This window comes from Dama dama, chromosome 9 (genome assembly GCF_033118175.1).
Source record: "Dama dama isolate Ldn47 chromosome 9, ASM3311817v1, whole genome shotgun sequence".
NCBI classification, from domain to species: Eukaryota; Metazoa; Chordata; class Mammalia; order Artiodactyla; family Cervidae; genus Dama; species Dama dama.
The window spans coordinates 12,262,768-12,287,478 of record NC_083689.1 but is presented as its reverse complement, the minus strand read 5'-3'; the positions used below and the strand labels follow the sequence as shown (position 1 = coordinate 12,287,478).

Below are 24,711 nucleotides of genomic sequence, written 5' to 3'. Positions count from 1 at the left end.
GGTGCCTGGTAGGCTGCAGTCCATGGGGTTGGGAAGAGTCGGACACGACTGAGTGACTTCACTTTCACTTTTCACTATCATGCATTGGAGAAGGAAATGGCAACCCACTCCAGTGTTCTTGCCTGGAGAATCCCAGGGACGGTGGAGCCTGGTGGGCTGCCATCCATGGGGTCGCACAGAGTCGGACACGACTGAAGCGACTTAGCAGCAGCAGCAGCAGAATAACCAAAGGGCTTCCCAGGTGGTGCTAGTAATAAAGAACCTGCCTGCTAGTGAGGAATGTGTAAGAGAAGCAGGTTCAATCCGTGGGTTGAGAAGATCCCCTGGAAGAGGGCACGGCAATCGACTCCACTCTTACCTGGAGAATCCCATGGACAGAGGAGCCTGTCAGGCCATGATCCGTAGGGTTGCAGAGATTTGGACATGACTGAAGCAACTTCACATGCAGAATAACCAAAAACAACCTTGAAAAAGGGGAAGAAAATTGGAAGATTCACACTTCCTAATTCCAAATCTTACTATAAATCTACTTCATGGTATTGGCATGAGAATAGATATAAAGAGCAAAAAAATACAGAGTATTTAAAAAATACAGAAATAAATCCATGAAGCTATGGTCAACTGATTTTTGACAACTGTGGCCAAGATCATTCAATGGGGAAAGATGGTCTCTTTAACAAATGGTGCTGAGAAAACTGGATATTACATGGAATAGAATTTTTGTATATGGTAGGACTACCTCCTACCATATACAAAAATTAACTCAAAATAGATCATAGACTTAAATGTAAGGGCTAAAACCATACAACTTAGAAGAAAACATAGGCGTAAATGTTCACAGCCTTGGAATTGGCAATGATTTCTTACCTATTACACCCAAAGTACAAGCAACAGAGACAAAAAGATAAATTGGACTGGACCAAAAACCCATGGAAGGGTGCCCAACATCATTTGTCATTAGGAAAATAGGTCAAAACCACAATAAAATAGTTCCCTGGCAGTCCAGTGGTTAGGACACCATGCTTTCACTGCCATGGGCCCAGGTTCAATCCCTGGTCAGGGAGCTAAGATGCCACATGCCATACAGTGGCATAAAAAAAAAAAAAGAAAACCTCACAGTGAGATAGATACCACTTCACACCTACTAAGATGGCTAGACTCTTAACAAGGAGAAAGGGAAATAAGTGTCGGTAAGGATGTAGTCTAGTCAAAAACTATGGTTTTTCCAGTAGTCATGTGTGGATGTGAGAGTTGGACTATAAAGAAAGCTGAGCGCTGAAGAATTGATGCTTTTGAACTGTGGTGTCGGAGAAGACTCTTGAGAGTCCCTTGGACTGCAAGGAGATCCAACCAGTCCATCCTAAAGGAGATCAGTCCTGGGTGTTCATTGGAAGGACTGATGTTGAAGCTGAAACTCCAATACTTTGGCCATCTGATGTGAAGAGCTGACTCATTTGAAAAGACCCTGATGCTGGGAAAGATTGAAGGCAGGAGGAGAAGGGGATGACAGAGGATGAGATGGTTGAATGGCATCACTGACTCAATGGACATGAGTTTGTGTAAACTTCAGGAGTTGGTGATAGACAGGGAAGCCTGGCATGCTGCAGTCCATGGGGTCACAAAGAGTCAGAGACGACTGAGCGACTGAACTGAAGGATGTAGAGAAAGTGGAACCCTTGCAAATTGCTGATTGGAATGGAAAATGGTATAGCTGCTAAGAAAAAATTTGGTGGTTCCTCAAAATTTTAAACATAAGAATTACCATATGATACAGTAATTTCTGTGCTAGGTATATACCCCCCAAAATTGAAAATAGGTACTCAGAGATTTCCCTGGTTGTCCAGTGGTTAAGAATCAGCCTTCCAATGCAGGGGACTCAGGTTCGATCCCTGGAGGTGAACTAAGATCCCACATGTGCACACCACAACTAGAGAGAAACCAGTGTGCCTCAACTGCTGAGCCTGTGTGCTCTAGATCCTGTGCTCCACAACTCGAGAAGCCCGCATTTCCCCAACAAAGACCCTACAAAGCCCCCTCCCCAAAAAAAGGTACTCGGTGGATTTCCCTGGCAGTTCAGTGGTTAAGACTCCATGCTTCCCATGCAGGGGGCATGGGTTTAACCCCTCATTAGGTAACTAGCATCCCACGTGACGTGCGGTGTGCGTGCTCAGTCTCTGAGTCATGTCCAGCTCTTTGCAACCCCAGGCTTCTCTGTCCCATGTAATTTTCTAGGCAAGAATTCTGGAGTGGGTTGCCGTTTCCTCCTCCAGGGATCTTCCTGACCCAGGGATCGAACTTGCATTGTCAGGCGGATTCTGGCCACCTGGGAAGCCAGCTGAATAAATGAGTACTTCATTCCCTTATATGGCTGAATATCCCATCGTATGTATATGCTACAACTGGATAAATGAATGTGCTGTGTCCTTAGAGTGGGATATTCAGCCATATAAAGGAATGAACTACTGATACTGGCTGGAACATGGAGGAACCTCAAAAACATTAATGCTTAGTTAAGAAGCCAACCATTGATAAATGCCGAGACAGGAAGCAGATGAGTGTTTGTCAGGAGACTGGGGAGGAGGAGTGGGGAGAAACTACGGGTGTGTAAGGAGTTTCCTTGAAGGGTGAGAGAAATGTCTTGGAACCAGTTACAAGTGATGGTTGTACAACTTTGTGAGTATGCTAAATGCCACTGTGCTGTCAGCTTTAAAATAGTTAACGGCCCATTTGTCACATGAATTTTACCTCTTGGGGTGAAAAAAATTTAGAAACCACTTTTTTTCAATAGTGCCAAGTATTTATTATACAATTTTTAAAAAAATATTTATTTGGCTGCACTGGGTCTTAGTTGTGGCAGGGAGGATCTTCACTCCAGCATGTAAACACATATTAATAGTTCAGGCATGTGGGATCTATTTCCCTGACTAGGGAACGAACGCTGGTCCTCTACATTGGGAGTGCAGAGTCTTAGCCACTGGACCACCAGGCAGGTCCCCTTATCTCACTTAATTTTGATACCAGCCCTGTCAGAATGGACAGATTGCTCCCTATCCCACCACATTATGTTATCCCCCAAACTGAATTCCAGTTTCTTTCAAATACATATAAAGTATATACTCAACCAGATGGCGTTTTGAGAGGAAGTACATAGACTCTTAAGTCTGATTATAGAAAACCAACTAAACCTCATAGGCCTCAGGGTCCTGTTCAAGATGAAGGAAGAGGCCCAATTCTAAAAGGCTCTTCTACTTTGTTCTAAAATTCTATTCGAACTCTGTGGTGCCTGTCTAATCACTCCTGGCCTCCTTTCTGCTGAGCCAGGATCACTTTCAGCAGTAGACATGATCTCTTTATGGTCCAAAATTTAAGAAAAGATTTACAAATACTGATTATGTTCTCTTGAATGAGCACTTTGGTTATTGTATTTTTTTCCTCTTTAGCAACTGTAGTAATTTCATAAAAACCCAATTAGATCACACAGACCCACAGTATTACCTAAAGCTGAAACTATTAATAGGTTGACATTCTTAAGATCATTTTTTTTGCCTGCCAGTAGCAAAGAATACCATATTCTCTAAACCTGTTTTTTTTTGTTGTTGTTGTTGTTTTTAGTTGCAGCATGCAAACTGTTAGTTTGTGGCACCTGGGATCTAGTTCCCTGCCTGACCAGGGATTGAACCTGGGCCTCCTGTACTGGGAGCTCGGAGTCTTAGCCACTTGACCGCCAGGGAAGTCCAAACAGACCTGTGTATTGATCTCAGTATTTCAGACTCCCACATCTTTTGTTTTTTGGCTGCGTTGGGTCTTAGTTGCGGGTAGTGGGATCTTCGTTGTGGCACAGATTCTCTAGCTGTGGCTCGTGGGCCCCGAAGCACTCAGGCTTAATTGCTCCATGGCATGTGGGATCTTAGTTTCCCCCACTAGGGATTGAACCTGTGTCCAAAGCATTAGAAGGTGGACTCTTTTTTTTTTTTTTAACTAACTTCTAAAATTTTTGGCTGTGCTGGGTCCTCGTTGCTGCACAGACCTTTATCTGGTTGTGATGTGTGGGCTTCTCACTGTGATGGCTTCTCCCGTTGTGGAGCACAGGCTCTAGGGTCTGCGGGCTGCCGTTAGTTTTGGCTCCCGGGCTCTAAAGAGCACAGGCTTAATAGATGTGTCACAGAGGCTTAGTTGCTCCGAGGCACTGGGCTCTTCCTGGACCAGGGATAGAACCCCATGTAGGCAGATTCCTTACCACTCAGCCACCAGGGATGTCACAGTATTCCTGTATCTTTAATGTGGGGCCTTAGAAGTTACTTCTGTCTCAGGTTTCTCCCCTACAGATAAGAAATAACTGATAGACATTCGTTTCCAATGAGTAAGCCTGAAACTTATTCCTGTCATCCCAGGCATATTAGGACATCCTTTTGTGCAACCATGTAATGACTCCCCATCTTGGGGAAGGAGGGCCTGATTTAAACCTAAATTTAGGAATAAAATGAACCATGTCATTTCATACTGGGGGTAGGTGGTAAGAGTGGTGGTAAAATAACTTAATAGAAATTCAGATTCAGTGGCAGGCCTTGTATTAATTTTACAAGAAAAACAAGGTAATTCCCTGGCAGTTCAGTGGTTAGGATGCCATGCTTTCACTGCTGAGGGCACTGGGGATTGCGGAACTAAGATCCCCCAAGTCGCATGGCATGGCCAAAATAACCCAGTTTCATAGTTTTGTTATTCTCAGACACTTTTGCCTTAAGAGAACAAGCTTCAGCGGGCATGCATAACTAAGCCACTTCTATGCAGTATTAGTCAGCAAATTTGGAAAACTCAGCAGTGGCCACAGGACTGGAAGAGGTCAGTTTTCATTCCAATCTTAAAGAAGGGCAGTGCCAAAGAATGTTCCGACTACCGTATAGTTGTGCTCATTTCACATGCTAGTAAGGTTATGCTCAAAATCCTTCAAGCTAGGCCTCAGCAGTACGTTCTAGGCTTCTGGAACCGAGAACTTCCAGATATACAAGTTGGATTCAGAAAAGGCATAGGAATCAGAGATCAAATTGTCATTTGTTGGATCATAGAGAAAGCAAGGGAATTCCAGAAAAACATCTACCTCTGCTTCATGAACAACACTAAAGCCTTTGTGGATCACAGCAAACTGCGGAAAATTCCTAGAGATTGGAATGCCAGATCACCTTATCTGTCTCCTAAGAAAACTGTATGCAGGTCAAGAAATGACAATTAGAACCAGACATGAACAACTGACTAGTTCAAAATTGGGAAAGGAGTATAAGGCTGTGTACTGTCACCTTGCTTATTTAACTTATATGCAGTGTACATCATGGGAAATGCCAGGCTCAAGCTGGAATCAAGATTGCCAGGAGAAATATCAGCAACCTCAGATGTGCAGATGATGCCACTCTAATGGCACAAAGAGGAACTAGTCTCTTGATAAGCGTGAGAGTGAAAAAGCTGGCTTAAAATTCAGTGTTCAAAAAATGAATATCATGGCATCTGGTCCCATCAGTTCAAGGCAAATAAGATGGGGAAAAAATTTACACAGTGACAAGTTTTATTTTCTCAGGCTCCAAAATCACTGTGGACAGTGACTGCAGCCATGAAATTAAAAGGCGCTTGCTCTTTGGAAGGAAATCTATGACAAACCTAGTGTATTAAAAAGCAGAGATATCACTTTGCCAACAAAGGTCCATATAGTCAAAGCTATGTTGTTTTTTTTTTTTAAAGCTATGGTTTTTCCAGTAGTCCTATACAGATGTGAGTTGGACCATAAACAAGGCTGAACATCGAAGAATTGATTCTTTAAAACTGGTGTTGGAGAAGACTCTTGGAGGCCCTTGGAATGCAAGATCAAACCAGTCAATCCTAAAAGAAATCAATCCTGAATGTTCCTTGGAAGGACTGATGCTGAAGCTCCAATACTTTGGCCACCTGATGTGAAGAACTGACTCATTGGAAAAGACCCTGATCCTGGAAAGATTAAAGGCAAAAGTAGGGGCTGGAAGAGGATGAGATAACATTGCCAATTCAATGGACATGAATCTGAGCAAACTCTGGGTGATGGACAGGGGAGCCTGGCATGCTGTAGTCCCTAGGGTTGGAAAGTCGGACACAACTTAGCGACTGAGCAACAAAACAAATGCAGTATTAAGGAATGATGAGTAGAAAAGATTCAGAGGCACAGTTTCTTGCTTACTAAGCAGTTTCAGTTTATTTGTTCGACCACTTGCCTTTTTCATAAATACTCATCTCACATCTCCAGTAAGGCTCCTTGAGAGCAGTGCACATACCTAAGTTTTGTCATGAATCAGCACCTGGTATATAACAGATGCACTCTTTTCTACCACCTCTTTTCTAATAATTTCCCACTAGCCAATGCCTTCCTAAGTGTGACAGTTCAAAGGTTTACAGGAAAACAGACCCAGCAGGATCACTTCAAAAGGGCGGTTATCGTCCAGTCCTTCTGATTACAGGAAAGTGTAACTGTTGCTTATGAACCTTAACACATGCTCGCTTTTCTTTCTCACAGATTCAGAAACTTCCAAAGGAATATTTATTTAAAATAAAATTTTTATTCATCTTCCAGATAGGTATCTCTGCCTATGGCAATTTATATTGATTTTCCATTCACAAGACATCAAATTTTCTTTTTAAATATATTTAAGTAAAAGTAACTCAATTTAAAGAAAAACAAGAAACCCTGAAGTAATGCAGAGGTGGGACATAAATGAGGTAAAACATGGCAAAGGTGATTCACCAAGGACTAAAGTTTGGGAAACAATGCCCCAGGCAAAATATCCTCATTCTTGAGGGTAAGTATGTGTGCTTCCAATGGTTCACGTGTAAGATTCTTCAGGCCTTTGAGAATTCACTGATGTGACAGAATCAAATCACATGTGAACAAGATTCTGCTACCTCTTGTGAAGGAGGACCACATACCACACAGTGTACCACAAAAGCAGAGATCAAAAACTGAAGCCAAAGTAAATTCTTGAAACTCTATAAAAAAAACAATAAAAGCTTTATAAAGCAATATACATCCTAGTATTGAACTGCTCCCAGACCAAAAAATAATAAAAAGGGGTGCATTCAGCCAGTGGTTGTATTTAACAAGCAAAGTATCAGCAAAGTCTAATTATCCAACTTTTATTATTCCAACTACAGTGTAAAGAGCGATGTCACAGCCACTTGGGGGAATGTACAACTTTTGCAGCCTTCACACCAAGGCAGAAAGCCACACGACTCTGTGAGACAAGGCTGTGAGGTACACTTTTCTGAAGGAAATGGCTGAGTCTCTTCACCAAAATAATATTCCAGTATCACATACCCTAGTACTACTTACAAACCAAAGGACAGGAATAATGCATTATATAACAGATCCCTTGAAACAGGGAAAGGAGGCTCATTCTGTGGGAACAGCATCTCTGGACTCTGCGTCAGTCTGTCCCGCTGTGGCTTCTGCAGCAGCCGTGACTGTCACGGTGCTTTCTGACTGCGTTGCCATGGCTTCCGCTGCAACTCCAGCCTCAGCAGCTTCACCTCCGGCTTCTGCTTCAGTGTTGCCCTTCTCAGGTGCCATTCCGCAGGGGGTCTCTGCCTCGGGGTGGGGACCACTAGCGGCCTCAGCTGTGTCCGCAGGGTCGTCCCGTTTGGCCAGCATTTCACCACTTTCTGGAGCAGGTGCTTCTTCCCCATCTACTGCCCTCACTGCTGCCGTAATCACCTCAGCTAAGACCTGGGCCGCTACCTCCTCAGGTGTCTCTTCCTTATCCTCACCTCCTAAATTCTCGTCTCCTTCTATTTCTGCATCACCAGCTTCACTGGTGAAAGGGTCTTCACCCTGGCCAAGAAGAGGAAATTCAGGTTAGTGCAGTCTAAAGAACTGTCCAAATGAGAGACTGAAGCTCAGGCTGCTGGGAGTTCATGTTTTCATGATGGGCAGAGGCAACAAGAGAAACATTTTAAATCATATCAAGTGAGTCAATCCTACACGTACTCAGAAAAGACATCTCAGAAAAGCTTTACGAGTACTATTTTGCACTTGTTATTCAAGCATATAATGATGAGGAAAGGTTTAAAAAGGCATAGATACTCTTAATCCAATTAAAAAAAAAAACAAAAACCCAAAAACCTCATTTTAACAGGAAGTTCAGGCTTTTTTTTTTTTTTTTTAATGTGAACCATTTTTAAAGTCTTTATGAATGTAATACAATACCACTTCTCTTTTGTATTTTGTTTTTTTGGCCACGTGGCATGTAGGATCTTAGTTCTCTGACCTGGGATCAAACTAGCATCTCTTGCATTGGAAGGCAAATTCTTCACCACTGGACCACCAGGAAAAGTCCCAAGGCTCTTTCTAAAGTTTCATTTAAGCACAGCCCTGGCATGAAGGTTACTCCTGTTTTACAGTGAAGAAAATGAAACTTCCTAAACAGTATCACTAGCAGATCAGAAAATGTTTTAAAACACAGTGTTTAGGACTTTCCTGGCAGTCCAGTGGTTAAGACTCCCAGCTTCCACTACAGGGGACGTGCGTTCGATCCCTGGTTGGGGAAACTAAGATCCCACATACCAAAAAAATAATGGTGTGTAGGGAGTTCCCTGGTGGCCTCATGCTTAGGATTCTGAGCTTTCACTGTCACGGCCTGGATTCAGTCCCTGGTCAGGGAACTGAGATTCCACAAGCTGTGAGGTAGGGCCAAAACAAAACCACGTGTTTAGAAGCTTCAGCTAACAACTGACTCCAGAAACTTTAAGTCTGTCTAAGCCACAAGGGAAAACCCTGATCAGTCATGTTTCTTACACTGGTTATTTAAATTCCATCCCTTTATGGCTGAAATGAATCTTCAAATACTGAAGCAATTAATAACTGAGAGGAGGGCAAACACATCCTAGTCAGGTTATGCTGAATTTTAACTGCCAACCCCAAATGTTGAAGTCATGGGTCTGAGCACTTAGCAAAATGGGCTTCTGAAGGAGGAACCAGAGACTCTTCCAACCAGACTCCTCTCCAGGGTATCCTCCTTGGGATTTTTTTTGATTACTCTGCTCCTGATACTATGGCACCGCTAGCTCTTCCTTCTCCTTTGTTCCCCATCTTATTGTTGGTTGTCTCTGCCAGCAAAAACATGTTTTAGCATCTACATGGAGAATTATCATCTACTTCAGTTTTTTGTTTTGTTGTAAGCATTTCACCATCGTTTTGATTGCTATTTGATGGCGAGACAGTCTGGTTTTCTCATGGTGATAGTCAGCACCATTGCACAGATTAATCAAGCAGGACCATGTCCCCAGAGTTCCCAGGCAAGCAGTAAGTCTCAGGGAATGCACAACTGTGGAATCTCCAAGCCCGATACATTCCAACATCTCTCAATTCTTCAAGACTCAGAAATGCTAAATACTGCACTTTGGATAGAATTCCAAATCCAGAGAGTTAGTTCATCCTCCATTTCCAAAGCTTTTCCCATCTGTTAGACTCTGAAGCACAAACCTTGAGGTATTTTTCCAGCATCTTCACTATATGTCTGTTGTTCAAAACACTCTTAGCCACATGGAGACTTGTTTTCTTGAACTGTTCAGCAGCCAACTACAAAGGGAATCAAACATGAGTTTTTAAAAATGGTGTGCACAGAGGAGCAAGAGAATAAACCAGCCTGGGTACACTGACTTGTTCTGAGATTCATCCTATGCAACTAAAACCTCTCTTCAGTATGACAAGTCCCCAAGTGCTGGACTCCAATAATGAAAGCAAGCAAGCACCTCAGAAGAATCAGAACTGAGTCTGTGAAAGAGTGGGGATAAGTCCGAGACCTTAAAAAGCGCAGGCACACCACTTGTACCACATGTACAAGGATGAAATAAAAACATTTACAGATCAGAAGCTACGTGGACTCAGTAGGGGAAAAGGGCAAGCTTTTTCTTTTCATTTTTCTGAGTTATACTGACTCTACAAGTAAATTCTATAGCAGAAGTCTGAATGCTGCAAACATTTGACTGTTTTAGAGCTTAACACATTCAGATGATAATCCTTTGTTTGTACAGGGGTTTTCGCCTGGTCTTTAGTAATACCAGGAGATGGGCAGGCAGGTACCTCCAATCTGGTAGTCAGGTAAACTAACCACAGAGATGCTAAAGCAGGGCTTGGCAAGCTAGAGCCTGCAGGCCAGATGCGGCCACACCCATTCCTTTACTTAAGGCCTGTGGCTGTTTCTGCCCATCAGCCACAGACTTGAGACTTGAGGATTAACAAGTTAAGGCAGAGACCTGATGGCTTGCGAAGCTAAAAATATTTACAGTTTGACCCTTTATTAAAAAAAAAAAAACAAAAAACCTGCCAATACTTTGGCATTTAGCCTCAGGCCCCATCAGCTAGTAAGGATCAAACCAATCCCTGATCCTGAGTCCTCCAAACCATTCTCCTCTGAGTGGCCCTCAGCCTCAGTTTCTAAGAAATCCAGTTTTTCACACTCAATGTGCCTTACAGGGAATATTCTCAACCTGGGAAAATTCCCAGCTACTGTGTTTAGTCAATCTTAAGCAACACATTTTCCTCACATTTTAATAGAAACTGGGGTGCATGTTACAATCACTTCATGAAATGATGGACTTGATGGAATATGGCAAAAGCCCCTAAAGATGTTAGCTTCCACATGAGACACACAAAGTGCTGAACCCCACACATGGGCAGCCAGGACTGCTTGCACACCCCACACCGAGGGGCACTCACCCGGCGGTTGTGATTGTGGTCGACAGAGTGCAGGTGCCGCTGGAGGAGCTGGGGCTGCGCCGGGATCAGCATGTCACAGGCCAGGCAGTGGGCAGCCTCTATTTTCTTGAAGAAGTGCTCCTGGCCAATCCCTGTTGACAACACCCCAGTGTTGTAGGACTTGGGTCAGCATCCAAGTGATGCTTCCCTCTCACTCACTCCCCATCAGGGCTCACATTTTCTCCCCATGGCCCTAAGAATTCAATTAGGACAGAATCTGAGACACGCATCACCTGCCCTCCAGCAGGTGCGTGGAGACAGAACACACAGCCTCCACACCTGGGAACTTTATTTTTAACTTTGCTCATCCTTGGGTCCTTTCTCTTCAAACTAAGGAGGAAAAACATCAGAGTGCTTAAATAGCACCCCAATAAGCTCCCTGTAGAGCTGTCATCTACATTAGGCCACACACGAAGGTTTCCTTCCCCTGCTAAACGCCCCTCCCATTTGTCTTTACTTTGTCACATTTTCAACCACCCTGACCTGGGGTTTGTGATCTGGACTAACACCCACCCCCAACCTCAGATCGTAACTCACCTTTGAAAGGATCTGGTTTTGGTTTTGTACTTTCCTTCTCCATTAGTTCTTGACGCCGCTTCTCAATTTTCTTATTTCTGTTTATAATGTATTCCTAGAGAGGTTGGGAGATGCACCAAATTAAATGAGGGGAGGGATGGCGCACATGGGTATTTTTTCAACTGCACCAGAGGCAGCTCACCAAGGGTGGCTGCCAAGCCCACGGTGGGTGGTGACAGCCTTATCTAAGCTGCTCTCAGGATGGGAAGACAGCCATCAGAGCAGCTCCATGGGCAGAATTAGTGAGAACTACAATGAGTGGAGCTCTCACTGTCCTTCTGCCTCAGGGACCTGCACACTGCTATTCTGGAAAAAGAAGTCTTGGCCTAGTTTAGGCTTCCCTTCTCTGTGGGTGATCCAACACCTGTAGGATCACTGGGACACGCCGTGATGGAGGCTAAGTGTGATTTACCTGGAGGAATTCCACCGTCTTATCAGGCAGCTTGGTACTTATAAAGCGCAGTGTCTCTTTGTGAAATTTGCTTTGCAAATGCTTCTGGATTTCTTCATCTTCAAAGCTACGGAACTTGCACACGGAACAGGCAAACTGAATCCTGGAGAAGGAAGACAAAAAGAAAAGCAGTGATGCAGATAACCAGCTCATCTCTGCATCAGAGTAACAGTTACTCCAAGCTTCCCCATATTAAGAATCAGAGTACAACCTTGCAAGTATTTCAGGAAAATGATTCCTGTAGCACTTTACTACCATACCACTCTTTTTGGCCCAAAGAGGTGGAGACTTTTCAGAACTGTGGATTCCCTAAGTCTCTAGCCCACTGCTCTGGGGGCCTAGAACCCAACTCCATAGCTTCTCAGATGTTTATTTCTGAAGCCACTTGGAAGATATAAGACAACTGACCCCATTTAGTACCACAGAATTCCTGATGATCTCACAAAATTCAAAACTCACATGATCTTAGTTCTCCAATGGGACTCAACGGAAGGACACATACCTAAGGATGAAAACTGAGGTTCCCAGAGCAGGGTATTGCTTTCCTCAGCTCTGCTCCTCGTGGGGTCTAACAGCAGAGGCCCTGTGGCACTCAGGAATCCTCCTCTGCCAAATCAGAGTTCTGCTGGACAAGTGCCACAAGACACCCTTGCCTTTGCAGATACCCCCGAAAGAGGAGTGAAGAGGAAATCTCCTGGGCCTTGTGTGCACAACTGTCAGGAAGCCACCAAAGAAATACAGGGTTCCCGCTTCCCTGCTGCATCTTGACCTCCCCTGTGACAACGTCTCCAATTTTTTTGAGGCTTGTCAGTCACTAGGGCAGTCTAAGTGAAGGTCGCTCAGTCGTGTCTGACTATTTGCGACCCCATGGACTGTCCATGGAATTCTCCAGGTCAGAATACTGGAGTGAGTAGTCTTTCCCTCTCCAAGGGATCTTCCCAACCCAGGGATCGAACCAAGGTCTCCTGTACTGTGGGTGGATTCTTTACCAGCTGAGCCACAAGGGAAGCCCAGGGCAGTCTAAAGATTCCTTTAAAATAGTAATCTCAGTTCCCATGTGGCATGAAAACAGATCTAGAATAACCGTCATTTTTATTCATCTTTTTAAAGATAAGATTTCAGTGAATTCTGTAATACCTGGAATTCCTCCAACCCCGCTTTCCAGCCTCTACTGTTTGCTCTTTTGCTAAGTGTTACTTGCACAGGAAAACCATTATTCCCACTTGAGCCTTAAGGGCAAAGACTTCCTCTCAAGTCTTCAAGAGAACCTGCACACGGGGAAGTAGCCGGCTTGGCCAAGGCCGCCTCAACCATGTACTCCGGTGGTTTACGAGGAGAGGCGCAGTGTGCTCACACCAATGCCCTCTGGGGTTTGCACTGCTGCTTCTAAATCTTGCAGCTAGCATCTATACATGTCAAACTCCACAAGTGGTTTGGATTTATATGGACAAGGCGCCCAAAACACCTCGGCAGCTTGGCTAAATGCACTTCACCTGTCCGGGATGACAGCCAAGAGACAAGGGAACTCCTCACAGGCCTGCAGGAGGGCAAGCAACACCAGCAAGGATAAGACTCAGTATGTTTCCCAAGTTTTGCCCCCCACCGACCTGACAAGGCTTTCCTGACACACACCTGGAGTCAGACGGTAGGGTGCTGGATTGGAAAAGCAAGATAGGGAAGGACACAGAGAGCAGGTGGGCCGTAGTGTGAGTGGGGAGGGCAGGCCATGTCCCCGGCTCGTCCCAACCTTATCAGGCCCTGGGGGCGGGGGGTGGAAATGAGGTGACCAGGGCCCTCGCCCCCCACACTATGGAGTGAAGACAGATGAGCTCAGGAGAGCCTCGACAGCGCCCACCTCATCGGCCTCCTCACCTGTCAGCTGCCCGGTCTCGCATCCTGTCTCTCCTCCTCTGCTTTTCCCTTCTCTTCTTCACTTCATCGTCCTCGTCGTCCTTCTCTCCTGCAACAGAGAACTCCGTTCCAGACACTCTGAGGCGCCTGTAGAGGTGCCGAGCACCAGAGCCTTGCCGGGGGCCACAGCTGTGCCACCATACCCCATGCCCTGCTGCGCCCTCCACGCACGGCAGGGTCAGGACACCCTGAGGCAGCAAGGGGCTGTCAAAGGCTCCCAAAAGGAGTGGGCCTTTGATGAGAACCCTCAGCAGTTCCCAGGGGAGTCACGTCACTCCCCCCGCAGGGCCTGATAAGGTTGGGATGGGCCAGGGACATGGCCCGCCCACCCCACTCACACTACGACCCACCTGCTCTGTCCTTCCCTATCTTGCTTTTCCAATCCAGCACCCTACCATTGGGTCTTCTCCCAATGTCACTTAAGGAGACAGAGAAGCAATTCTTCCCAGATAGAGGCAGCAGCTGGAAGGCCTCAGAGAATAAAGCCAGCCACTCTACCGCCCTCCGTCCCACCTGCAGGTGGACCATGACAACTGTCCTGTTGGCCTCCTCTGAACTAGGGCCTCAGCAGGTCTGACAGTCCCTGGTGGCCCGGACCCTACCTCCCACTCACAAGAACCATCGCTCTCTGGCTCTCCCAGCGATGTGCAGGAAGCTGTCCCAGAAACAGAAATGGGAAGAGACCAAGGGTCCTCCGTCCATCCCACGGGGCCAGCACAGGCGCTCCGGGGAGAGCCGTGCAGCCCAGAGGTGCAGCCCGGGCCAGGGCCGGACGCTGAAACAAGGTTGGATAAGCATCTGAACTGTAACCCCTACCCCTGATGCCAGTCACGAGACTGTCCCACGAAGATGGCGACCGGCGTGCGCTGCTCAGAAGCCTCTCAAAAGGGCGTGTGGGATTTTTGGCAAGAGGTCACTGCCTGAAACTATTACTGCTGTTTAATAGCAAAGTCATCCCGGGTAGGCAGCAGGACCTGTGCGCAATAAACATGTCACCTTTGCTTTAGCATTTACCCCGCTGCACGAGCCGCTAAATGCTCTGTGTGGTCCCATGCTATGGATGTAATTGCTTCAATAAACAGGGCAGGAGGACCTCAGAGGGTTGGCTAAACCTGAACATGTAAGAGAAGGAGCATCTAAGTCAGGGCCTTCATAATTTATGGGAGCAGCCTGTGGGAAACCAGCTATGGACATACCCATGGGAACAGGAAAAGAAGCAAGTGGCTGCCTCTCCATGCCCCTCCTAAAGGGCTTAACGTTGCTCTGTTCTTGCCACTTATTTGAGACTCAAGTCTCTCACACTGGAACTGCTGGGACCTGCTGAGCAGTGACTGCCTCGGGAGGATCCAGGCTCCCCCACCCCCTGCACCCCTCCCAGGCAGGCATCTGATCTCTGCCCCACACTATGCCAGTGTCCCCACCACAGAGGCCGAAAGCATGGCCCTGGCCTGGCAAGCAAGGGAACTGTGGACAGAATGAAGCCCAGGAGAAAACAGGACACGGACCTGCACTGGCCAAAGGGGAAACAGAGAAGACAGGCTGGAGGGCGCCTTTTCTTTTCCCTCTTGCATTTCTGAGACTCTGTCTTCCCTACCACTTCGAGCTACTGCAGACACCCAGAGATGAATCCCCCTGCCTCCAGGGCCTACACTGAGTGAGGCAAACAGACCTATTTCCAGCAAGTGTTGCTGCAAACACCACGGCAAAGCCTTGGAGCAAGTGGCAAGGCCAAGGCCCACCTGGCAGTCACAGCCCCTCTTCCGCCCTGAGCCTCCAGCCCCTCCTCCAACCTGGCTCAGAAGCCCAGCTGAGTTGGGCGTTAGGCAGTGAGTACAGGGCACCTGAGCAGACACAAGAAAGCTCAAAGGGATGCTGAGTGATGCCTACCTCTCTGCCTCCCGGAGTCAAAGAATTCGTCCTCCTGAAAAAGGGCACAAAGTCACACTGTGAGGTGGAATTTCTAGAACTCTCCACAACCAGCCAAGCTCCCTGCCACCACCTGGTGGTCACTCTGCCACCAGGAACACAGCCACAACATATCAGGACAAGTCCCAGGGCCATGGGATGGAGCCTGAGTGTCCTGTCACTAGTCCTGCTTGCCTTCCCAAGTTTTGTGCTAACAACTAACTTGCTTTTTTTTTAAATTAAAGGCACACCAGCTTTCGGTTCTTTCTAAAGCTAGAGAACTACCCCTGGCAAATGCACAGTTCTGCACGTGGGAGTACCAAAAGTTCATCCATCAACAATGTCAAGAAACCCCGATTTGTAGAAAGAGCTAGCCCTAGCACTCTTTACTGAAAATGGGATTTATGACATTTCCCAGCTACTTGTTTACATCGACCAAAGGTTATAACAAGTCAGGTATAGATAAAAACTCATGTAACTGAACCCATTTCTTGGATCTCAAGCTGATATATACAGATCTATCAGCAGGTATACAGAAATTCCCAGACTCAAGATCTGAACAACCTAGACACAGGGGACAAGCAAGACAAACAGAAGAGCTGAAAAGTCACGGTACCCAGGGCTTTCCTCCCCTCCCCCAACCGCATCTGACCATCAGAAGCCCCTGGATGAAGCTTCATACGCCCAGATTTCCAGCTCCTGCCCCAGACTTGGATCAGAGTTTGCAGGAGGCGGCAAAGGCTTGCACCCCAGGTGCTTGTGCCTGGCCCTGGCTAAGAGCCAGCCTCCGACACCCATCTCCCATGACTGGTTTTAAGAGCTGAAGGACAGGGATGCAACTCAGCACCAGCACAGAGCTGGTAGCAAGGAGTCTTCAGTGTCTATTTGAAAGCCTCAGTCTACATGGCCACTGCAGTTACCACGTGGCAGCCAGGCACATCACTGTGAGGACCTAGGAATGGCTGGAGAGAGGGCTGGGAATGTTTTCAGGAAAACAAGGATTGTTTCAAGTGGAAAACTCTCAGAAATCAAGCTGCAAGTCTGATTATTAAATCAACTCATGAGGTGGAGCTGAATCTACCACAGCAGCTGTTCCTGCCTCTCTGTGAGGAAGACGCTAAGGAAGAAATCCCACACTAGAGACACTGGAGGTTGATTGGTAAAGGCGAACTTACACCCCTGAATTCTTCATCTCCTGACCGGAAGTCACCAGCTCCATCATCTACCAAACACAAAAGAAAAAAGAAAGTCAGCCCCGTGGCAGCGGGCTCACTTCCTGTTTTCACTTCCCAGACTCACTGTCCAGAGTGACTGTGCTCACCCTGACTACAGTGGGACTGGGGGAGTGCCGATGACGCGTCCTTGAGTTCCCCTGTGTGCGCTGTCCAGACAGGCAGGCACAGCACCAAACGTGCAACTGACCCATCCAATACCCACCCTGGCCTCCTGGCCCCAGGGCATACCGTTTTCAGAAAATTCTCCTTCGCTGTCAGCTCGAGCTTGTTTGGTGTCAGGCTCGTCATAAATCTGCAGCTGCTTCCGTTTCCTGCCCAAGCTTTCTGGGCCACAGCGATTGAACCCTCTCCGCCGAGGCTACAACCAGAAGCACACTCCCATGTATTGCTTACTCTGATGGTCCCCATTTGTCCCCAGAGCAATGAACAGCAAAGGGGTTGTGAGGTCAGAGAACAAGGGCAGAAAAGGTCTTTCAGAAAGCAAAGGAAGACACCACGGCTGGAACCTCTGCCACCCTCACCCCCACCCCGCCCCCCGCCAAAACACAAAAACTTTATGCTGCGTGAAAGAAGCCGGACACAAAAGGCCACATATTACATGACTGCATTCGTATGAAATGTCCAGAAGGACATCTAGAGAGACAAAAGCTAGATTAGCTGTTGCCATGGGTTGGGGGAGAGAAGAGGAAATGACTGCTAATAACAGGTTTCTTTCTGGGATGATGGAAACACTTTTAATTATATAGTAGTGAAGAGTGAAGGTTGCACAATTCTGTACATTTTCACTACACATTGAACTGCATTTTTTAAAAAAGTGACATAAGGTCTCGTAAGATCTCTAAGATACTTTAAAGATAAACATATAAAAAGAAATGCAAACAAGGCAGGTTAGAACTTAGCAAAGGCTTACCTGATCTCTGATCCGGGTCTGTGACCGGCCACATCCGTAGGGCACAGGGTTGTCATAACCACCTGCCCCCTGCATGCCCATCATGCCAAAGTCAGGGGCCATGGACTGGGAGAAGAGGGAAGGCGGGGGCCTGCCAGGGGAGGGGCCGCCAAGGCCCCGCCCACCCACATAGTTCATCTCTGTCCACGGAGTAGAAAGAGGCTCAGAGGAGGCTGCAGGTGGCATGAAGGGGTCGCCGCGCATAAACGTGCTGGGGTTGCTCCGGTCCTGGAAGCGGCCCTGGCCGCGGCCCCGCATGAAGCCATCGAGTGCGCCCCGCTCACGGGCTGGGTCCCGGCAGTCACTGTACTGACCACCAAAGCCACCATTGCGGTCGGGTCCCAGGTCAAAGTCATAGTCGTAGCTGTAGCTGGGGCGGTAGGGATTGTGCTCAGGCAGGCAAGGCCTGGAATCATAGGACTCAAACGACTGGAAGCGAAAGGAGCTGCAAAGAAAGTACAGGCCGTCTGTCACCACACTGTCCAGGCACGACCTCGACGCCTCCTGCAAAGCGCACCCTTCATCCAGAGCAGCAAAACCAAACAGCCAGGCACCCCTCTGAGTTGCTCACAAAGTAAAACAGGCCAAATCCCTCTGAAACACCACTGAACAAGGGGAGTGGAACCCTGGCCACAGGAACGGGGAGAGGATGCTGGGTGCCTGATGCAGAAGTAAGGGGTCTCACATAGTTGAGCTAACAGGCATGCCCTAAGGCCCACCACCCAGGAATCCAGCAAGTCCCACCAAATACCTCTGCCCCAACAAAGGCTCAGCTTATCTGCCCCACACTGAGGGGGGAGCTGGGGAAGAGCCCTCCCAGGATGAGCAGGTGCCCACTCCCTCTATACAAGGCGGGGCACGCGAGACCCCCGGGAAGGGCTCAGGTCTGTAATCACCTCTCCCGGTCCTGCATGCCCTCCCCACCGCTGCTGCTCCCGCCCCTTCCTCCTTCCTTGGACATCATGTCCAAACGCTGGTTGATCTTGGCGATGAGGGAGTCAGAACTGTCAGTGCATGGTTCTGGGCCGTAAGAAGCCATGTGCATGGCAGGGCCCCCAGGCGCCAGGCCGTCGCTGGCCTTGGTGGCCTCCCATGAGGCTGGGCCGTAGTTGTAAGTTGCTCCCGCGGTGACGCTGGTGTTCTGGGCACCATAATAATTGTAGTTTTCATAACCTGATGGAGGGAGGAAGAGCTAAGTCAGATCTTAGCAGCTACAAGACCAGTCCCTGGAGGACAAGTCAGGCAAGGAGCACCCCCACCTGTGGAGAAGGAAGAGGGTCCTGGGACCAAGGGCTGCTGCCACTGCCCCAGCACTGCACACGTCACCTGCCAACAGGCGGCTGGAGGGCACAGCCTCAACTCTGAGCAGTGGGTTTTCTATCCCGAATCATAAGACTTGCTTCTCATCCAAAGCCAGGGAGCCCAGGAGCTGGCAGTTGGAAGACTGATGGACCCACCGAAGAGCAACCCTCCCTGCCCCCCACCTCCAGCAAGCTCCCTCGGAGGCCTGCCCCCAGCCCTCCCCCATGTCTCAGACCCAGTCTGCTGAGCCTTCAGGACAACCGTGAGCACACCAAGGGTGGGAGATGGGGGTCCCTGCACCCCAGCCCCTCTAGGTAGCTAGTCAGAGGCCTACTCACCCACCCACAGACCCCTAGAAGGGCCTACCTTGCCAACTGGCCACACCAGTTCCATATGTACCTTAGATTAGAAGAAACGAAAACATACAAGATTTGTGTTTACAAAACGAAGGCATCTAAGACATAATTCCTCACCCCCACCCCAGCCTAGACACCGAAGGACAGTCATCACCTCACCCCACTATCCACAGGGCCAGAGCTGGGGGTGGCTAGGTCATTGCTACAAGGAGGCACCCTTGGTAGCCCACTGAGGGGTCCAGTAGCTGTAGAACTCATTTCCTACAGAAATGCTCAGCTAGGCATAACCAGGGCATCTCTCCTAAGGAAGCCGTCCACCGGGGCAACAGAAAGGACACCATGGTCTTTTTCCAGGAAGCTCGTCCAGCGTGAGCCAGCAGCGAAGAGGCTGCCCAGGCCAGGTCCCCAGGCAGAGTCATTCTAAAGTGCCAGTTTTCACCAGGCACCAGATCTAAGGCACCGCCAACAGCACGGAGTGCACTGGTGGAAAATCATGTCCCCGGCTCAACTGAGCAGGGGACATCATGTGCTTGAATAACACAGAAGGCCTCCCGCTGGGAAACTAGGTGATGGGTGGAAAGGGGACTCAAAAGCGACCCTGCTGCCGGTGGTGCAAGGGCCAAGTTCCAGGCTCAGAAAACAAAGGAAACCTTCAACCAATCCCCTGGAACAAATGCTGGCAAAAAGGAGAAAACCTCGCCCACCAGAGAGCACATTCTAGTTCTTCAAACACACTCAGCACCATGATGGAACTCCTGAGCAAGGTCCATGAATGGGGGGCCAAATCTAGTCCACAGCCCTGTTTTTGTAGGCCCACAAGCTAAGAATGGGTTTTATGTTTTTAAACAGTTGGGAAACAAACAAAAAAAGTTGAGCTAATACTTCATAACCTGCAAGTTCTGACAAAAGACACATTTTTATATCTGTCAAAATTCACAAAACTGTGTAACACAGTAAAAACTAATGTAGACTATAGACCATACAATGTATTAACACTGGCTTATAACACATTCTAACTACAATAATAAAAGGAATTGTGCCTGGGTCAAAGATAGGCTGTGGGTGTGCATATGAAGTTCTATGTACTATCTGATCAAGCCCATAAGTCTAAAACTACTGAAAAGTCTGTTATTTATAAAAATCTTTGGTCAAACCCTCGACTATTTACTTTAGAAGAACACAAATTATTAAAATAAAGACTGCCCGATGACATAATGGAAATTACATGATATGCAAATTTCAGTGTCTTTCTGTAAACATTATTGGCACACAGTCCTACCTACTTGTATATAAACTGTCTATGGTGGCTTCTGCACTATAGAGATCACGTAGCCTGCAAAGTCAAAAAATTTACTATCTGGTCCTTTACAAATAAGGCTTCCTGGTTCCAGCTATGTTCATGCTAGTGCTGGGGGTTGGGGGGGGGGGGTAGCCCAAGCCTCCCTGACAAGCAGGTCCCACTTACCCTGGGTGTTGGTAGGTCCAGCACTCCATGCCCCATAACCTGTGAACATATTTGTGAGTTACAGTCATATTTGTCACACCAGAGAACAAGTGCTTCTGAGGAGCATAAAGGAATCTCCTTAAAGGAGATGAGTGCCAGCCTTACAAAAAGGCAGCACAACCACAACAATGTCCCCCTAAAGTCATCCCACAGCTGGCTTTTGCATTATCACACTCCACCTGCCTGAGGTCAAAGCAGAAAAAAGGGTGGGGGGGGGCTTCCAGGCAAGTCTGGCCCATCGCCTGCTGAGGGCCCTGGACCTAAGCATCAACCCACAACTGAGGAAGACACAGGACTAGCTACCAGCTCACACGCCATTAGGACAGAGTCTCCACCTCCAGCCCCCTCAAGCAGCCATAACAACCTCATGACTGGGAACAAACTTTGATTATCTGGAGACAACAGCTGTGCCTCTGTAAGCCCTGCTTCCTTTGACTCTGAACTCTCCTGTGCTCCCCTGGGCCTTTAAGTCCCAGGGCTTCAGCCTGGTCCTAAGGCATCAGATGGCATTCCTGTCTGTGGTGGCTCCCCCTGACCCTCGACACTCCCATGACAGCATCTATCTGGTCCCTCTTCATCTGTGTCTCCAGCCTGGCACTGAGCTGGGCATAGGCAACCATTCACACCTGTCAAATGACTTCACCTCTGCAAAGCCTCCTCTCTCTCAAATACATCCCCGTCTCTCCTACCAGGACTGGAGGACGAAATGGCAACTCATTCCAGTACTCTTGTCTGGAAAGTCTGGTGGACGGCAGTTCATGGGGTTCCAAGAGCTGGACATGACTTAGCGATTGAGCACGAATGTTCCTACCAAGACAATCCAAACCGTTAGATGAATGCCTACTGTATGCAGACACGGGACTGACACTCAGCTGCTGATCCCAGAATGCCATTCAGAGGGAGCTAGGAAGCTAAGCCTCAGGTGTTACAGGACTTGAACTGAAGTCACTCTGCTGAAGGTTATCTCCCATCACACAGCTTTCCACGTCTTTGCAGCAAAGCAGAGTAGTGATTCTAACGGCAACTAACCCAACTCTGTGGCACTAGTCTAACTAAGCAGCTTAAGCCCTTCACATAACCTCGCGACCCTTGAAATATGTACTGTTTACTCTGTTGTACACAGGGGCTCCAGAGAATAAGTCACTTGCCCAAGAACACGTTGAGGAGCATGAAGAGGAGGACCTGGACCCAGATTGAGGTGCCTCCGATGGCCAATGAGCAACTCCTAAACCTCAAGTCTTAGGAAATAACTCTAGCTGGAAAAGCTACAGAAGGATTCTGGGAGGCCGCTGCACCTAAACCGAGTCTGAAAAGGTTTTTGGTAGGAAGGGGAGCAGGGTGTAATTCCTCTAAGCTAAGAGCACAGGTAAGGCAGGATTACTACTAGCTGAAAAATCTGGTTAGGGAGGCAGGCAAAGAATGGTGAAATCCAGTCAGACTGCAGAAAAGACCGGAGAACCAGGTTGAACCACTCAACGATCCTGGAGCCACCCAAACACACCAGGACCTTTCTGCATCTCTGCAATTTCCGCTGCTGGCCTCCTACTAACGCTGCCACCTTTCAAAACACGCGCCTTCCCTGCGGCAGCCAAGATCTGACCGCCAGAGTCTGAATCTCATAAGCCCGGATGGAGATCCGCGCGGTCAAGCCCAGTCCTGCATATTCCAACTATTGCCTGCAAGCAAACGCGGCTTCCACCACGCAGCAAAGACCTCCCAGGAGGCTCAGATTCCAGAGACAGAGCAAGTCGCCCGAGAGCCGTCCTGCCGCAGGCCCTAAAACCCAAGTGGGTAAAGGGCACTTTCCCCCTCACACAGCCCCTCTGGCGTCTCCAGGCCACCACAGAGGACAATGTTTAGGAGAACCACCAGTCTGTCACGACCCTAGAGCACATCGGGTTTCCAGGCTTTGATCAAGAAGGTACCCCGCATCTGACCCTCAGTGTCTTGTCCCAGATCTGCAGGAGCCAGGTCCGCGACAGGCGCCCAGTGAGGCTCACCACTGCAGAGGCTGCACTAGGCCCCGCTGCTCTGCACCGCCTGGCTGGCGGCAAGGGGTCCGACCCAGCGCCGCCCACACGGCCTTCGGGACCAGCGCCCCAGGCCTCCTGTGCCGCACGGAGGCCCCAGCCAACCCCGCAGGTTCCCAGACAGGCACGACAGCCCGGGAAGAGGCAGCGGTCCCGTCTCGGTCCCAGTCCGCAGACCCCGCGTCCTACGAGCTCCCGCCATAGCTCCGCCCCCACCCCGGCGCCGCCATTTTGTGGCGTCTTCCAAAAGGGACACCGGGCCTGCAGAGCGGCGGGGTTCGACAGGGCCCGGCCGACCCAGCCGGGGCTGAAAAACTTGAACGGCCCCGATTGCCTGAAGCGCCCCCCGAAGTCCGCCCCATGGTCGGCCCGCCGAACTCGGCCAACGTCCTCAGGCCCCGTCGGCCAATCCGCACGCAGCGCCCCGGGAACGACAGAGCCAAGGTCCAATGAGCTGCGCGCGCGCGCCCCGGCCGCCTCTCCGCAAGACCGAACTGCAGTAACCGCGCTCGGGTGTAGTCTCCGGCCCGCGGCCCCCTGCATGGCGTCCGAACTGTGCCCCGACACCACCTTCCCGCCCTACCCCGCAGTCGCCCACACCAACCTCCGTAGCCCTGATCCATGTCTTCAGCTCCGCCCGCTAAGCAGCTCCTTTTTGTAGGCTACCGCAAGACGCATGCGCTCAACGCACTTCCCGCCGTCCTCTACTGGTAGACCAGGAGCATACGTCACCCCTGCTACGCGATACCATTGGCCGTAGTTCACGGCGGGCCCTCCTTTATCACCCCGGCTGGCCTTCCGGTTGTTCCGGGTCGATGTTCGTAGCTTGCTAGTTTTGCTCCTGGCCGCTGTGCCTCACCGCTCGCAGGCGTATCCCTTCTTCTCGTCGCCAATGCGCAGGCGCAACCCAACCGCCCCAGGTCCCACCCGCAGACACACACAGCCTAGCGGTGAGGCCTGGATACCCGCCCACGCGGACCGTGCAGCACACAGGAAAAAGACGACGACGACGTGGGATGGGAAGAACTTTTATTAGACTCAGCTTCCAGCCTCGGCCACGCGGGCCCCGCCCACCCCGAGTCATGGAGCGCCCCCTCCTCCCTCCTCTTCGTCGTCAGCCTCCACGTCGAGGCCCGGGATGCCTCGGATCTGGCGCTCCAGCGCTCCGCCCAGTAGGGGCACGGCCTCCTCGTCCTCCTCCGGGGGCGGGGGCGGGGGCGGGGACGCGGTCCCGGGTACTGGCTCTGGAGGCACTGGGGGCTGCGCCGGCGCGCCCTCTGCACCCACCGCGACCCCGGCCGCTTCGACCAGCGCCCCCTCATCAAGGGCACCTCCCTCGGCCTCCTCTTGTTCCTTCTCCTCCTCTGGGCTGTCAGTGAAAGGGTTCTCACCCTGCGGAGAGGGGCGCGACATGAAGAACGGGAGAACCCGCGGGGTCGCGGCTGGGGACTGGGCCGGTGTGCCAGGGGCGTGCACCTCACCTTCAGATAGCGCTCCAGCTTCTTACTGATTAGCTTGTTGTTTAGGATGCTGCGAGCCACCATGAGCGAGGACTTCTTAGACTGCTCCATCATGAGCTGCGGGCAAGGCAGGCAGGGCTGCAGAGGCTGACCCAGGCATTCCAAAGGAGCCCCCCACCCTCACACCGCCGGGTCGGGTAGAGCCCACACTCACCCGCACACCTCTCCACCTCCACCTCGGGACCCAGCACTGCCAATGACTACAAC

The 24,711-nt window shown here is 49.4% G+C and overlaps 2 protein-coding genes across 8 annotated transcripts in view; both read right to left on the bottom strand.

The window, feature by feature from the left end:
* Positions 1 to 7,130: 7,130 nt before the first annotated feature.
* AKAP8 (A-kinase anchoring protein 8) lies at positions 7,131 to 23,693 on the bottom strand. 3 transcript variants are annotated; one of them, XM_061150009.1, is made up of 14 exons: positions 23,589 to 23,693; positions 20,916 to 20,954; positions 19,461 to 19,493; positions 18,689 to 18,965; positions 17,754 to 18,237; positions 17,072 to 17,201; positions 16,784 to 16,830; positions 15,591 to 15,624; positions 13,665 to 13,752; positions 11,754 to 11,895; positions 11,303 to 11,396; positions 10,727 to 10,857; positions 9,491 to 9,586; positions 7,131 to 7,840 (listed from the first exon to the last, which is right to left on the bottom strand). In XM_061150009.1, exons 1-14 carry the CDS (start codon positions 23,605 to 23,607, stop codon positions 7,403 to 7,405), a joined length of 2,052 nt encoding a protein of 683 aa, XP_061005992.1. In that variant the 5' UTR covers positions 23,608 to 23,693; the 3' UTR covers positions 7,131 to 7,402. The 3 variants fall into 3 exon arrangements, with proteins under 3 accessions (XP_061005992.1, XP_061005993.1, XP_061005994.1); XM_061150010.1 differs by lacking the exons at positions 18,689 to 18,965; positions 19,461 to 19,493 and having other exon boundaries at positions 23,589 to 23,688; XM_061150011.1 differs by lacking the exons at positions 18,689 to 18,965; positions 19,461 to 19,493; positions 23,589 to 23,693 and adding an exon at positions 22,955 to 23,515.
* Positions 23,694 to 24,007: 314 nt separating this feature from the next.
* The window catches only part of AKAP8L (A-kinase anchoring protein 8 like), a 30,977-nt gene continuing 30,273 nt past the window's right edge, over positions 24,008 to 24,711 (bottom strand). For 2 of the 5 annotated variants that reach the window (XR_009694040.1, XR_009694038.1), the window contains one exon: positions 24,467 to 24,561. Coding sequence is in view for 2 of the 5 variants with exons in the window: in XM_061150013.1 (XP_061005996.1) it covers positions 24,065 to 24,376; positions 24,466 to 24,561 (408 nt within the window). In the remaining 3 variants the exon portion in view is untranslated. Of the gene's footprint in view, positions 24,377 to 24,465; positions 24,562 to 24,711 lie in introns of those variants that run through there. The other 3 variants (XM_061150013.1, XM_061150012.1, XR_009694039.1) reach the window with 3 other exon arrangements.